Source organism: Sinohyriopsis cumingii, chromosome 14 (genome assembly GCF_028554795.1).
Source record: "Sinohyriopsis cumingii isolate HCF-2022 chromosome 14, ASM2855479v2, whole genome shotgun sequence".
NCBI lineage: Eukaryota > Metazoa > Mollusca > Bivalvia > Unionida > Unionidae > Sinohyriopsis > Sinohyriopsis cumingii.
This window is the reverse complement of record NC_142974.1, coordinates 555,512-573,033: the sequence shown is the minus strand read 5'-3', so window position 1 is coordinate 573,033 and position 17,522 is coordinate 555,512. Positions and strand designations below refer to the sequence as shown.

The following is a 17,522-nucleotide window of genomic DNA, read 5'->3' as shown; positions in this document are numbered from 1 at the left end:
GAGTTTCATAAAACAATATAATACGGGATGACCTATACAAAAATGTGGATCAATACTAGTACCTGTTGAATACTGTATATGTTGAATGTGCTAACTATATTTCAAAAGCGTATGGTTATTTTAACTTTCAATAGAAAACGGGTGAGAAAAATAATCTATGTTGGTTATTGTATATTTTGAACTAACGTGCTCCACCAATGCAGCGCTATAAGGAAATAAAAGTTATAAGATAGGAACGATATAGCATAGCCTTTAAGAATATATTTTAGGAATTTGGCTGGAGAAATTAAACTCGAACGTTCTAACAGAAAAACGTGTATCCAAGAACATGGTAAACAATCTTTACTTTATATGTTCACATGGATGTGTGTTTATGTGTGGGTATGTACGTATGTATGTATATATGTGTGAATGTACGTATGTACCAAATACTTAAAAGAAATGGTACCAACCGCTGCCTCGCTTGGCGCTCAGCATTAAGAGGTTTGTCTTAGGACTGGTCGGCCTGGTGTCAGGATAATGTGACTGGGTGGGACATCATGCTACATGTCTGCGGCATGATGCCCCAGTGCTAGATATCACTATAAACTGCCACACTGCAGACATCGTAGCGATATGACTGAAATTTTTTTAAAGGTACGTTAAAAATCCAAATCACACACACACACACACACACACACACACACACACACACGCGTATGTATATATGCATGTTATTAATTGCAGAAACTTTATTTAATTTCACGAATGAGTTTTAACTTGTTTCATTCAATATTTGAACTCAAAAAGAAGAGTCCGTTATGTGTGTGCAACTTTAGCTGTTATTATTCTTCCGTACACATATTTTTAGAGATATTCTTGTAGTAATTTTGTCATTCAACAACATCTTGAAAATACATATCTATCAAACATTACGTCTTACAAACAAGGCTAAAGTTACCAGCAAATTATATAATTGATTAGATAGATATTTATTTTTTGCATTGAACGCCCATTACTAAATGCAGATATTGCATTATATGTGAAATCGCGGTGAAATTTACTGTATTATTCTAATTTCCATATCACTGAAGGATGTGAAAACCATATAAGGATCAAGTTAAGGAAGCCTTGGCGCTTGACTCCAATCGTGTTAGCGTTAAGCCCATGACGTCATAAATGTTAAAGAATTCCGATACATTTAAATCGATAAAATTAATAGCCTTACCATGAAATTTCTCAACTGTGTTTAATGGCAGTAGTTCGCGTGTGTGTGTGTGTGTGTGTGTTGTTACGAGTCTTTGCTCTTAAAATAAGTACCAGAATAGTGTGAAATTCAAACAGTTTTTAAAAATTCAACAAGTAATTTATTTACCTAGAGTACAAAGTGAAAATGAATTTTAAAAAAAAAGAAATTACGGTATTGCAAATTAAATCACTCCATAATCATAGAATTACATATAAGTCCTAACAATGAAAGTTTTGAATAAACTTTTGTAGAAATTCGAAGAAAATATCTAACGCTGAAAGTGTTGATGTGCCTGTGATGGCTCTGTATCGTAGTGTTATACCAACAGTCTTTTGTTGAAGCACAGTAATATAATTCCAGGTTCGAATGCACTAAAAATCCCATTGAATGTCTCTGTCCAAAAAAATTATTTGTTTAAGAGCACTCTTTATATCCAGAGAATATCGTAGCTATGTATTAGTTGCTTACGGAATAATAAAAAAGTCAATAATTTGGGTCAAGGAGAAAATAAACTTGATTTTGGACAAGATTAAGTCCAGCATATAATGTTACATTGCAATAACATCTAATGAAACAAACAAAATGAATAAAACAACAACTAACAAACAATGCAAATTATATATATATATATATATATATATATATATATATATATATATATATAACTCTGTGTGTGTGTGTGAGAGAGAGAGAGAGATGGGGTTTCTTGGGTATGAAATTTAAGACATGGCTGTGTTTTAGTCGTTTCCATATTATGTTATAATTTTAAAATATTTAAAATTGTTTTCAAGACGGAATAGGAAGAAGGGGTAAGTAAAAATCAAAAGAGCACAAGTCAAATAACAATAGAATTTTTTATGTAAGCATGTTTCATTCGATAGCAAAAACAGAAAAGAAAAAGTAATGAAGAAAAAATAATATATAAAGAATAAAATATATTAATGAGCTTTAATCAAATAGAAAAGATTTGGAAATAGCTGATAATAAAAACGTAAAACTTCCAATCCAAGAACCCTGCTGCTCTTGAACATAAAATAGGTAATAAAGATGTGACATAAATGTCAGAGTAGCCAGGAATATTGGACATGGCATATATGGGAGGGGCATAATTTTTTAGATTAAACATTTATATTTCTCAGTTTGTATGGATAACATTTGTCATACGTGAAAAATGATGAGAACGGAAGTCAAATTACAATTACAATACAATTATTTTACTTAAAGTTTGCAATAAGTTCATGAATTTATATATCAGCCTTATGGAAAATGAAGTTAAAAAACACAAAAGAACCACAAAGAATGAAAATATCACATGTGAAGTATCAATAAGTGACAAAGGAGAGCTAGTGGTTGATTGCGGATTTTAGGGCGCAACAACACTAAGGCTATATAGCTCCACAAAAAGGGTTATATGATAAAAAAATATAAAACCAAGAAGTTAACAGAAATAGAGATCATATGATATATATCGAGAGTATTACTTCTCCATAGAAAGAATAACATTTCTCCATCAGATTTCAAGAAAAAACAGGGTCTAAGGTCGAATTCAGACCCACGTGTGCGTGTCATTCATCGCGTTTATTTCTCGGTGTTGAGGATAATTGTCACCCTTTGAGATCAGACCTCGGGATGTAACTGTCACCCCCGACATATTTACACATTTTCCCGCATCCATCTGGGCAACACCTCTGACCCTGTCGACAGTCATTGTCCGACAAACAATGACCGGGTAATATCACACACGGGCCCACGCTGTTCACCACAGGACACGAACCTGTGGAAGAAATAGGTAACCACACCTGTAAACATCATGATAAAAATAGTGACACTATTTCTAGCTTTGATATGTCGTGCCGTTAACCTCTTGTTCGATACCCCTCCCACATTCATCTATCTCAAGGCTTTCATAATATATCGGACATATTGTGTTATTGTCCATCTATATGTCACTCCGTCCAAATCTCATCTTAAACCGCTGGGCAGGGGGTAGGGGTGTGGGACTTCACGAATGTTTGCATCTGGCAGGGGGTAGGGGTAAGAGACTTGAAGCATATATATATATATAGGTGTGTGTGTGTTTGAGTGTATAACTTATAATCATTTTAAAAAATTACATTTCAAATATTTGCTAACCAAATTCCATTCAGGTCACACATTATATAGGTGACGAATTTTGCGATATGGTGTGGAATTGGAGGGTTGTGTACAATCCGTTATTTGGTTGGAATATGAAGCAAAATTACTTGCTATTACTTGAAATCCATGCCGTAAAATTAAAGTTGTCGTACTGCTAATTTGTAAAACGTAAGAAAGCATGGAATGTATGCAAGAGTAATGTATGAGAGATAGAGAGAGAGAGAGAGAGAGAGAATTACCGAGTGCTGGTTGAACGATTCTAGTTGGACAACATATTCCTGTTCTGTCGCCTGGGACATCTTGACAGAAGAAGCCGCCAACACACTGATTAGTGACAGAGGGAACACACCGCCCATTCGCTGTCCCTCCATTTCGGCATCTGACTGGCAACATTGGTATATCGAGAGGGCAGCATGTTCCAGATCCATCTACTGATGTGGAGCTGCAGAAGTGGCCAGACGGACACTGGTTGACTCCAAAAGAGCTGCAAGGACCTGCGGGATTTCCGCCCGAGGGGCAAGTCACCTTAGCGATGTCGGGGCAACAAAGGCCAGAGCCGTCCGTGGAGCTGTAGCAGTGATATCCGCTCGGGCAGGTACTCGGAAACATCCGCGAATTACAGCCTCTACTCACATGCGTTCCCCTTGGACATCTTTGGGTATCTTCGTGTGGTAAATATAAAAAATGAAAAATGTTTTGAAGATACAAAATATATTATTTTATGTCATGGTATGTTGCATTTGTTTGGAGAAAAGAAACCATGCTATGTGTTCACACTTTACATGTTGGATAAGTTAATCTAGTTCGATTCTTTGTTGACCTTTTTGCTGTCATCCGGATATATTCACGTCATGATTCAATCTGCAGAAGTGAAAACTGTGTATATCCTATAAGCAATAATAAAGTTCCGAGTATGCCTCTAATTATAATCTGCCAAAGCCTATTTAACAATTTCCCTTTCCTAACCGTGAGGAAAAGACCACTCATTTCAATGTAATTGTTACCGGATTGATTACTATGTAAGACAATCTCTTTTCGTTGGAAGTACAGAAATACACGCACAAGAGCTGAGGTTCACCCACATCTCCATTCCCCCTCCCATATGCACACTCCATTGTATTTACCTTTCTACGAAATCAGCGCCCGCCCAACCTCCATATTTTCGGGGGAGGGGGGAGGGGGAGAAGGAGTAAACAACGAACAGTCTCAGGTTATTTTATATTGGAACTAAGAAGTGAATCAGGAATACTAAATTTGAAACGGGAAAAACAAATTTCACAATAAGGTAGTTTCCGTTAAAGCAAGATTACTTTGCGCTGGCCAAATTTCTAGTTCTGATTTTAATACGCGTAGAAGACAAAGTAATTAAAAAATATTATCACAATCGTATGACGTACAAGTTAAAACCTCAGATAAATTGTAAATTAAGTTAAGTTATAAAATAAATATCTTATAAAGAACACAGTTTTCTTAATGCGGGAAAAGGCTTGAACTCAAAACGTGTATCTATGCAAGATTTTTGCACCAGTTACATATTTTTACAATTGGCAAAACCATGACCTTTATGTCACTTATGTTTCCTTCCAACAGATTTAGGGGCTGCAAAACAAACTGTGTCCACGACATTCATCCGAAGTGATCTCATAATCATGACCACGATGATGCTGATGATAAATAATAATGTATGTAATGATGATGATGATGACGACGATGACAACGATTATAGACATCATAAATCATAGTCGTTATCATCAGAGAACAGACTGAGGAAATGAATACATTTTGAGGACGGTACACCCACTCCGACATTCTACGAAATCTAACAGTAATCAAGGAAAGTATTTTTTTTAAAAAACTGAGAGAGAGGTATGTCTGGATGTTGTTGTTATTGATGATGAAAATTCATAAAACGTAGAAACAGGTATGTTTGTCTGTTGCTTCTGCTGCAGCTGGTGATGATGATAACAAGTTTTGTCTTTATTATTATTACTGCCATCACTGACAAGATGATGACAATGATAGCGATGCTTATTATCATCTATATCATTATTATTTGTATCTTTATTTATATTATCATAATAGGTTTGCTAAATGTTGTCATGATAACATGATTATTATTATTATTATTTAACACGATGTTGAAATATCTACCTATAACGTAAAAGTTTTATCCATATCATATGTTCGTTTTAACGAGATGCTCGTCATAATGATGTTCTGTGTTCGAATGCAAGTTTTGTTGTCCTCATACCATATGGTTTTTAATAGCATGTACCTGCGAGAACTGGTAAAATCCAAAACAAAATTATTATTGCAGACAAAATGTATGTATTGCATGGTCGAGGTATCCAATAGTTTTTTAATGACGGGCAAAAAGTGGTATCACCGAAATACTGAAATTAGTATCGCAAATAAATGTAGGTATTTAGTAACTTTCCTGTGTTATAATGATTACTGAAAAATTGAACGAGCCATACTTGTGTGATCTGTGCATTTGTTTTGAATCAGATATGTAAGGTTTTGGGATTTGTCCATGGGAACGATACAGCAAGGCTACCTCATATTACGACGGTACGAGATGTATGACTGAACGCGAAAGTAGCATTTTCAGTTAATCCTTTGGTTGTTTGTATTATTTTGTGAATAAAAATTTGGAATAGCCTCAATATTTGGTCTTTGAACATTCAGGAATGGTCGCAAATTCTGATTCTGTGGAGTACAGTGTTTAGGAGGCGGCAGCCAAGAATTGTACATGACCTGCCTGGAAAGAAAGATCGCCCCAGACTCAAAACGAGACAAGCCACATGGTCGCCAGATACACCAGTTATATGGCCGACTTAAGTAGAATTTTGTGAAAAATGGCTTACAAATCGGTCGACCTTGGTGCGTCAGTGATCGAACAATGTGATATTTGTGGGTTACCAGAGGTCATAAATGAAAATGTTTTTTGGATGTGATGCATGACTTTCTTAGCGATAAACCATTGACTCAGACGAAGTATGCATACATATAATCCACCTCAAAGAGAAACTGCAGAGATGTAGCAACAGAGATAGCAACAAACATAATAACCGTAGTTCTGATAAAGTGAGACAGAGATCAACGACAACAGCCTTGCGAGACGATCAAAATGTTGAGCTGATATTATCAAATACTTCCAAACTGAAGCTACCGAATATTCATTGGTCGGGATTATCCACAAGAAATTACAAATGCTCGGAAATCGTTCAATGAGCTAAAACGTCTAAAAAGCAAGTACTCACAATCAAAAGTTACCATTCAGTATCCGGCAAAATTAACCGTGGATAGTAAATCAGTCAACGATTATTTTCCATATTGGCACCAAATCAACAGGCACAACAGACTGAGCAATATTAGCGAGGCCCATAGTCCTTTGCTAACTACCAATGTTGATAAAGAGTCAAAAGGCGCTCAAACCTCTCGGCCATGGAGATAAATTCCGAAACAAGCAATGTTAGCGGCGGTAATTATTATGACAACAAAAGTTATTGCAACTGCAACTCTCTTATCTAAAAATGTCCTATCTGAAGATAGCACTGTGGGAGATGATGTCGACACGCAGCAGAAGACCCCTCTATCGCAGATGCAATACAAATCCGGAATAAAATGTCGAAAGACCCTGCAGAACCTACAGATAAACCACCAGAGAACTCAAACGTCGACGCTGACCTCCGTCCATCGATTACCATTTAGGAATGCAAGGGATGTTCAAAGAACGATTCTAGTGAATGTTGTGATGATCCCATATCAAAAATAAATCAAAGCCAAAACTCGAGTGAATCAGGTTTCAGATCAAGCAATAAAATGTGCATCTTTTAAATGTCTGCCGTCTTAAACCGCAATATTTATGAATTTATTCCAAACTATCATATCTGTGTGTTAGTGAAGCAAAGCCAGACAATTTTGATACAAATGAATTGCTTTGATGCGTACTGGTCTAACAATCGAAAGCAAACATATTACCGCAAGAACGGTGGGTTGAGCGTTTTTTTTTTTTTGTTTTTTTTTAGAATTGTATTTTTCCTTTTATTTGTATCATTTAATCTGATTCAGATTACGTACTTTGGTTTAAAGTTTAGAATACTAATTTTCAAATTGATGGGGATGCAATTTTTGGGTTTTTTATGTTCCCCAATCAGATTCAAGGTTTTATCCTAAAGATGAAATTCCTAACAGGACGTACTTGGAACAAATATGTATTTTAAATGGGATACTTTAATGCCAGAACTCCTAACATTGATGGTTGTATAGCAAACAGAAGAGTTCCTTCTTAAACTCTTCGATATTGGTACCGATTACTCTCAGTTTTTCAACTATACCACACAAATTCTTGGTGGTTATAAATTGCCTAAGAAACGAGTAACATTAGACAAAATAATTACTAACTCTGGAATAATAGTGATAGAAATATGTAGAAATAATAAACCTTCTTATATTAAACGGAAGATTGGTGACAAAATGATTGCAGGTTCGACAACCTTCGAAATATTTGTTATTTAATATCTTCTCTATGAACGCTCTGGAATATGTTAATAATTTTTGCATACAAGATCTTGACACACTATTTTGCTGATGGTCGCTAACTTTAGTTTTTACTACGAAACCAAGCAAATTTAACTTGACGATAAAAGAGCATCATCACAAAATCCAAGATAGCAAGAATATGGAAAGGATGATTTTATTAAAAATAGTGATACCGGTAAACTTGAAGAGATAGTAAAGAAGGTTCGGGGTTAACATAATAGAATATAATAAAAATGACATCAACTGATTGTATTCATCGATCTCATCGTTATTTAACGACTCTGCTACAAAAAGGCTTGCTATAAATAATAGCAAACACATTTGGATGAAAAAATTAAACGATAATTTGGAACTAAGTGTCAAAAGGCCTGCAGAAAATATCACCTAGCAAGAAAAATATTCAGGAATAAAAAAAAAACTCGTACAAGTATGGCAAATCTTGTGAACGCATTTATAATAAGCAACAAAAGTTGAAATTTTGCAGAAACAAAAAAACAAGTTAAACTCAAAAAATGCGGAAGATGAAAATTAAAGAACCAAGAGGTTTATTGGATAAAACTAAATAAAATAGGAAAGACAGCAGGGGACAAAAATGTTAAACTCGAAGAACTCAAAGATTTAAAAAAGAAAAAGAATATTGACGAAATTGAAAAAAAAATGTATTTTGAAGATGATATAAAATACAATAGACGACAAAAAACAAAACAAAAAAAACCCAAAACAAATATTTAGTTCTGCAATTACTGAGCCAGAAGTTATTATTTGCGTTAAATGTCTTCAGAACAACAAAACAGAAGACCGCTCCGGTGGCTTAGTGGTTAGATCGTCAACCTCGTATTGGGGAGATCGCGGGTTAGAACCCCGGCCGAGTCATACCAAAGACCTATAAAAATAGTACTAACAGCTGCATCGCTAGGCACTCATCATTAAGAGGTTAATGTTAGGACTGGTCGGCATGGTGTCAGAAAATGTGACTAGATGGGACATCATGCTCAATGTGTGCTGCATGATGCCCTCATGCTAGACATCGCAATAAACAAGCCACACTGCAGACATCGCAGCGATATGACGAAAAAATTGTTAAAGCTACGTTAAAAATCCAAATCACACACACACACACACACACACATCTAATGCACTTATGTCTCTTTGTTTTACATAATATTTTACACTTGTCTGATTCCGGACTCTTGGTTTGAAGGTATAATCAGACCAGTATACAAGGGGAAAGGGGACGTAAGCTCGTCTGTTAATTATAGACCTCTCACGAGTTTGAGATTTCCAGTAAACTTTTTACATCCGTACTTGAATAAAAAGACTCCAGAATGTCACGATGTTCTTAAAGAATTCCATGCCGGATTCAGGCCAGTCTATTCAACAGCGGATCATTTATTTTGTCTTCGAGCTCGTATGAAAATATGGGGGGCCAAAATCGGCCATTATTGAACCCCTTTGTTTAAAAACTTTCAAGGTGAAATTATTTTGTGCTTTTATTGATTTCAGTCGTGTCGTTGGTAATGTTTGGAGGATAATAATGCGGACAAAACCAGAAGATAACCATGTCAATGTGAAAATATATAAGATGTATCGTTTAAATCACATGTGTCAGTTATGCGAGGGAGAACAATCTTCTTTTAGTGAGGTAAGGGTGTGATGCAAGATGAAAATCTAAGCCAATTTTATTTATTATGTACCTAAATGACTTAGAAAACTCTCTGTTAGAAAAAGAGTGCACAAGTGTGCAGTTGCAATTTTCTGATCCCCCTATGTCCATTTTCCTTCGAATTTTTTATTCTCCTTTAGGCGTCTTTTTTGTACTGACGAAGAATCTTTCTAACATTATATAATTCTGTTTCACGAATATTTAGAGCTATGGAAAATGATTATTAATTACATAAAGACAAAGAGTTTGATTATTAGTACAGAAAATGATGACAAATACAGATTTACAATTGGAGAAAATCTAATTGACGTTTGTACTGAATTTAAATATTTAGGGATGTTCCCCTTTTAAAATCGACCTTTTTTAAGTCAATTAATGCATTTTGTCCAAATTAGAAAGGTTACATTTGTACATTACTAAATACGTAGACACTCCAATAGTCCCATGCAGTTGCATCTTTTCGATCATGCTAAATTACCCACTTTACTTCACTGGTGTAAAGATAGGATTTTGCATCTCTGTCATCAATGGTAAGTGGGCTAAACTATCCAGACTCCTCTATCCAATCCTTATAAGAGACCAATATAACGCCAGTACTTATAGATGGATGAATTCAATAAGAAACACCTTTACCATCGTTTAAAAGATCTGAATATGGAAAACTACCTATTACTGTTACCTAGGCTGCTGTATTTTAAAGTTTAGGATTTCGATCCATGCAATGGCTGCTAAAACATGTCGTTTGGACAATATACAGTTTCAGGAATGGTGTAGCCATTGTGATCAAAATAACATAGGAGACAAGAACCATTGCTACTTCATTTTTTCACAATTTTAGAGACAGAAGGTTTTGAAACCATTACGTTAACTCTCTATTGCAAAAGAACAAATCTTATTTGCAAAAAAAAAAAAAATAATAATGCTAAATTTGTTATTAGTAGTGAAAGGGGTGAGATTAGCGTCAATGGGAATTAGCATTAAAAACACCCCCTGGGCGAGATTAGCGTCAATGGAAATTTAACATTAACCACCCTGGGCGAGATTAGCGTCAATGGAAATTTAACATGGGCAAAAAACCCTGGGTAAGATTAGCGTCAATGGAATTTAACATTGGAGAAAGGAAAAAAAAGGAAATATTGAGATTAGCGTCAAAGGCATTCGAACAATGGAAAAAAAAAAATATCGATTCTAGGGACAAAGGCAATTGAACATGGGGAATAGAGTTTGGGTCTGTCTAGGGACAAGGGGAATTGAACATGGGAATAAAGTGTGGGTTTGTCTAGAGACAAAGGGGAATTGAACATGTTAGAAAAAAAAAACTACTTTAGGGACAAGGGGAATTGAACATGGGATTTTTTTTTTAAAAAAAATTTTTATAAAGGAGTAGGCAATCGAAAGGCTATCTCTTTTCGAGAAATGTGGGTGGCCCTGAAAAGGGCCTTTGGGTTTATGTTAATATTAATATTAACATAGACGGCATCTGTCACATCTTCTTCTTCTTCTTAAACTCCTTCTAACTGCAGGTCCATACACAAGTACCCTCTTGAGGCATCCTTGTCTTTCTATGTAAACTCTTCTCATCCATAGACTAGTATCTGTCCTATCAACAACAGTCCACTTGGACCGGACATACATGAGCATGTCCGTCCTAAACATCATGGAAGACACAAGGGTGGATGATTCAACTGTGGTCCACATCGTGAGGCGACGAGAACAGGTGAATCAATGCAGTGAACTGCGCTTATTTATAGGTAGAGGAAGGATTGAAACGGATTGAGTCCATTCACCAATCCGAACACGCGTTACAAAATTCAGTCAGTCCGCATCCAATCCGAAGAGAGCAGTATGTGACGTCATGTGGTCTATATAGGTTTGCTAGCGCCTGTGTGCTGTCAATCTATGCGACAGTGATTCAACATGACGGAAACTCAGAAAACGATCCATTGGGGTGAACCAGCAGTGGAGACCACCCAAGGGAACCCGGACTTACTTTCAGAAGAGGTACATTGGGATTTTGTGGATTTTCTTACCTCGCAAGAATTTGTTCCGGAACCTTCGTCTCATTCTTCATTACCGCAAGTGGAGCATTTTAGACAGAGACAGAAAGAAGAATTGGAGAAATTTATGCAACGACAAAAGGAAGCTGAACAAGCTTTTCTCCTACAGCAACAGCAACAGCAACAAGAAGAGGTAAGAAAAAAAACAACAAGAAGAAGAAGTAGCAGCAAAGAAACAAGAGGGTGAAAATCAAACGGCTACGGTACTGTTGGACATTTTAGCGGAGTTAAGAAGTCTGAAACAAATGTATCAGACTTCTTTATCACGACCGAAGAGAATACGACCTTCCCGAGCTAAACATGCCAACCCTGTGACTAAGCCTATCGTACCACCCTTAGTGATTTCAACCCAATCATCAGAAGTAGGCCTCGGCCGTGGCAAAGGCTTAAGGCAGTTAAAGTTGATTGCTTAAACTCACCCCCTACACCAAAATAAAAAGGCCCTTTTCAGGGCCACCCACTTCTCTCGAAAAGAGATAGCCTTTCAATTTGCCAATAACTCAAAAATCAACAACAAAAAAAAAACCATTTTACCCTTATAGTACATGTCTGTGTATGAGTGCGTGAGTGTAGCTTCTTATTTTAAAATCAAAACTCAAAGACACTTACCTTATATAATTAATGTATTCTTTTCTCCATAGTTACAATCCAATTCACAATTCACAACAGAACACTTTATAAATTGCATTCACTTCTTCTGTTTCTTTCTTTTTTACTCTCTCTTTTTTTTCAATTTCTTCACCGTCACAGTCTTTTCCTCCTCTTCCTCCTCACTTTCTTCCCTTCTTCTTTTCTTCTCCTGTTTCTTTTTCTTCACCTGGCTGCTTTCTTCCTCTGAAGAATCTCTCTCTTCTTCTGAAGAATCCCTCTTTTCTTCCGACTCCTCTTGTTTCTTTTTTGGGCAATCTTGAGACACAATGTCCTTTTTCTTGACAATAATAACAGGTATCTTGACTTTTGTCTTTTCTAGCCCCTTTTTTCCTTTTTTGACGGTCTGGACACTCTGAAGACCAATGCCCTTTCTTCTGACAGATATAGCAAGTATCTTGACTTTTATCTCGAAAGGAAGGAGAGTAGTCCGTCGGCTGGTCTGAAGAGAATTTTCTAATGACCCCTCGCAAAGCTCTGATGAAACGTTCCATCTGGGTAGTCTCTTCCATCGTTGTGCTCGGTTTGAGAGTGAAATGAATAGTGAAAGGACAAGACACACACCCTTTTTATATACGCTGGTTTGTCATGACTATAAATTAGTCTATGGTGTTTAAACTTGAGTCATTTGACGTTTTGCACTCAAGATGAAACGATCCTATTCATTCGAGAAGAAAGAAGAAGAAGAAAGTAAGAGGCAGAAACGTGATCTATCGCCTCGTACCAGAGCTGAAGTCTTGGCACAAATTCATGCCAGTGATTTTGAAGAGGACATAAGTGAACCAGAATCCGAACCCTCTAAACAAAGTTCACCACCCTTAGTTAACCCTGAAAAGTACTACTCCATTCGAGAGACGGAAAAGCGCTCCTCTAGAAAATTTAGAACCACGGCTTACACCTACACAGTGAAGTTTGAAGATTTCAAGTCCGACGTACCATTGGAGAAAGCAGAAGGGTTTATCACCGAGATGTGGGATTCTTTGCTCACCGCACTCAAGCGACAATGTCAACCCAAAGAAGACGATCGCTTGACACTATCCATAGATCACGACAGCTTGAAATCCCCTGTTTGGATCGAGTTTAGCAGACCCGCAGAACTAACCCCTTCCAAAGTCATGGACAAGATTCAACACGTACAACAATCTAATGACCAGTTTGACATCACCGATGGTAAAGCCACACTGAAATGGCCCACGTCTCTCCTCCTCAAGGGACCGGACAACGCAATAAGGTGTTATTGGTGAACGACCTTCGCAGCACCAAAAAGAGTCTCGTCCAAATTAACAACCCTCAAGACCAGATGTGCTTAGCCCGAGCCATCGTGGTGGGACGAACCTATGCCAACAAGAACGACACGACAGAATGGAAAAGAACCTGGAAAACTATTCAACAATCGGACCGAGCCAAACAACGAAACGAAGCAGAACTCCTGTTGAAACAAGCTGGCCTGTCCAAAGACACACCCTGTGGCATTCCTGAAATGCAAAAATTGCAAGATGTCCTAGCTCCACGCTACACCTTGAAAGTGCACCCTCAAGAAGTGCGTGGACCTCTGTTGTTTCGAGGGAAAGACTTTAAGGACGGAAAATACATTCATGTCTATTATCACGATGACCATTTCGATACCATTACCACTATCACTGGATTCCTGGGATACAGTTATTACTGTGAGAAATGTGACTATGGCTATAACAATCGAGAGCAACACAAACATTGCGGATGGAAATGCCTAGGATGTTTGGCCTCTCCACCCTGTCTGAGCGAAGGACAAGAAAGAGTACATTGTCCTGCTTGTCTGCGCACGTTTGTCAGCCCTGCCTGTTACCAACAACATCTGAAGACGCAAGGTTCACAGCAGAAATGTGCTTGTCAACTGCTGAGACTGTGCCCTACGTGTCGACAAGGCCTACGTACCAATAATGCCAAGGCACACGTATGTTCAGGAAAGAAAAAATGTCACATTTGTCACCACATCGTGGACTTGAAACACGAATGCTACGTGCAAAAATACCAACCCCCACCAGAGAAAGAGGACGGTCACAAGAAGAAAGGCAAGTTCATCTTTTTCGATTTCGAATGCATGCAAGAGACTGTCATTCACATTCCTAATTTCTGCGTGCCTCATCGAGCGCGCTAGAAGTGCATTCAAGAACCTATCTTCAGTCATTGCCCTCACTGCAGCAAGATTCCCGGAGGGCGTGAAAAAATCTTTCGAGGACCGAACACGTTAGCCGATTTTGCCCAGTGAGTCTTAGATCCCATCGACAAGACGTGGAGCCAAGAGGACATCGAACGTTACGGAGATTGTCATCGTCATGCCACAGTGATGGCTCACAATTTCTCCGGATACGATGGACAGTTTCTTTTCAGATGCTATACGGAACAAGGCACCGAACGTCCTAAAGTGACTTTGAACGGAGCCAAAATCATTTTCATGCAAGTGGGACAAGTGCAGTTTAAAGATTCGATGAGCTATTTGGCCATGCCTTTGAGTCGAATGCCTAAAACGTTTGGAATGACAGAAATGGCTAAAGGGTACTTTCCACACTTTTTCAATACGGAAGCCAATCAACACGCCGTTCTACCCCATTTGCCTGAGGCTCACTATTACGACCCCGACAACATGCGTACCGAACAACGAGAAGCTTTCTACGCTTGGTACCAGACTCACGCCTCCGACCCTTTCGACTTTCAGGAAGAAATGCTAAAGTATTGTCGTTCCGACGTGGACATTTTACGGCGTTGCTGTGGAAAATTTTGAGAACTGTTCATGGAACACGGAGGGGTCGATCCTTTGAAAGAAGCTTGCACCATTGCTAAAGCGTGTTCCTTAGTGTATCGACAACGATTCATGCCTGAAAACACCGTGGCTGTCATCAGTCCTCAAACGACCTACTATGTCAAACGTCAATACTCGGTCAAAGCCCTACGTTGGTTACATTACTTGTGCGACAAGGAAGACAAATGGATTCAGCATGCCCGCAACGGAGGAGGCGAAAAGACCATCGGAACGTATTCGGTCGATGGCTGGGACTTAGAAAACCCCAAGATCGTGTACGAGTTTAACGGTTGCTTATTTCACGGATGTCCCGTCTGTTACCCTGATCGTAGCACTAAAAATCAGTTTTTACAACGAACCATGGAAGACTTGTACCAGGACACTTGTCAGCGACGCCTAAAGTTAGAACAGCAAGGATACCAAGTGGTGGAAATGTGGGAACACGAGTACGATCACCGTATGAAAACCGATCCCGAGTTTAAAGGTGCCGTCGAAAGTTACAAGCTGATGGACCCCCTAAACCCGAGGGATAGTTTATACGGAGGAAGGACCAATGCCACCTGTTTGCTGTACCAAGCCGACGAAGAGAAAGGAGAAGAAATCAAATACTTGGACGTGTGTTCGTTGTATCCTTACGTGTGCAAATATTGTCCCTTTCCTGCAGGGCACCCACAATTGTTCACGGAACACATCGACCTGAAAAACATTCGACAATACGAAGGCTTGATCAAGTGTAAAGTTTTGCCTCCCACGAACCTATACCATCCCGTCTTACCTCACCATTGTCAAGGCAAACTGATGTTTCCCTTGTGCCGTACTGGTGCCGAAACGTGCAACCAAGACCAACCTTGTCAGCATACCCAGGAAGAACGTGCCTTGACGGGAACCTGGGTCAGCGTGGAATTGTTCAAAGCTCTGGACATGGGATACGAACTGTTAGAAGTGTACGAAATTTGCCACTTTCCCAAGACACAACAATACCACAAGGGTGACCCCAGTCAGAAAGGCATTTTCGCAGACAACGTGGATGCCTTTTTGAAACTGAAGCAAGAAGCCAGCGGCTATCCTTCCTGGTGTCACACTTCCGAAGACGAAAAGACAATCAAAGAGAAATACTATGAACAAGAAGGCATCTCTTTAGACCACATCGAGAAAAACGAAGGCAGGCGGTCGTTTGCCAAAGTGATGTTAAATTGCTTGTGGGGTAAAATGGCACAACGACCGTGTTTACCCAAGACGGAATATTTGACAGAACCTTCCCGCTACTTTCAGATGATTCACGACAAAACCAAATACATGAAACACGTGGACGTCGTTCGAGAGAATTTGATCTTGGTCAATTACGAAGAAGATCTTTGTACAAGACGACCCCTTTGGAAATGTCATCATTGCGGCTTACTTGACAGCTCATGCTCGCTTAAAATTGTACGAAGCTTTAGAACTGTTAGGGGAACGTGTCCTGTACTTTGACACGGACAGTTGCATTTACATCCATCACCCGAGTCAACAGCACCCTGACATCGAAGGAGACCGTTTAGGAGCCTGGACAGACGAGCATCCCGACGACAAGATTCTAAGTTTCGTCAGTGGTGGTCCCAAAAATTACGGCTACGAATACCGGGACCCACAAGGAGAATTGCACACGACGTGTAAAGTGAAAGGATTGACTCTGAATTATCGTACCAGTCGTGTGGTGAACTTTGGGGTATTGAAAGAAGCCTTGCAATCGGGAGAGGATGCAAACTTTAAAGTGACCACCTATCAACCGAACAAAATTGTACGTTTACCCACTCACCACATCGTCAGTCGACCCTTGGAAAATTCTATCAAATCGTGTACCAGAAGCGAGTGCGACTTCCCAATCATTTCACCTTACCGTATGGACACGTCGGTATTGGTCTGTATATAAAAAGGAACCCTAGGCAAGATCGATAGTTCATTGTGACTACCAAGACCGAGCGAACAAGATGAATACTTTCAGAGAGACACAAAACAAGTTTAGACAGGCACAATTCAAGTGTGGGGCTTCTGAAGTGGAATGCGATTGTGAGCCTTGCGACTTTTCAACCTGTGTTAGTGACGGTGCCAGAAGAACCCGTCACCCAGGACGGGACTGTCGTGGACAGGCCTGAAAGACCCTTTCGGGAGGACACTTGTGTGACCTTACCCCCTACTATAGAACTGGTTAGAACATTACCCAAAACATGTTGTACAGACACTTGTGTTTATTCCACGTTGATGGTTATCATGTGCCTTTTATCCTTATACTTAAGCCTTTGACTTTTATGTATTTTTGTCTTTCGTATTCATGTTTGAAACATTCAATAAACCTGTTCTGAAAAAAAGTATATAAACTCTTGTCTTGTTTCTTTTCGTGTCACAAGTGACATTTCTCACACTATGGCTACCTCTGCTGTCTCTGCTCCCTCTTCCTCCACTGTCAAAGTCATCGACGAACACTTAGAT

General features: G+C 38.7%; 1 protein-coding gene across 1 annotated transcript in view; it reads right to left on the bottom strand.

The window, feature by feature from the left end:
* Positions 1-2,068: 2,068 nt before the first annotated feature.
* The window catches only part of LOC149783069 (uncharacterized), a 28,436-nt gene continuing 12,982 nt past the window's right edge, over positions 2,069-17,522 (bottom strand). Inside the window, exons 3-4 of the mRNA XM_089931286.1 lie at positions 3,604-4,026; positions 2,069-3,002 (exon numbers count right to left, since the gene is read on the bottom strand). Coding sequence (XP_089787412.1) covers positions 2,833-3,002; positions 3,604-4,026 — 593 coding nt within the window. The 3' untranslated portion in view covers positions 2,069-2,832. The remainder of the gene's footprint in view (positions 3,003-3,603; positions 4,027-17,522) is intronic.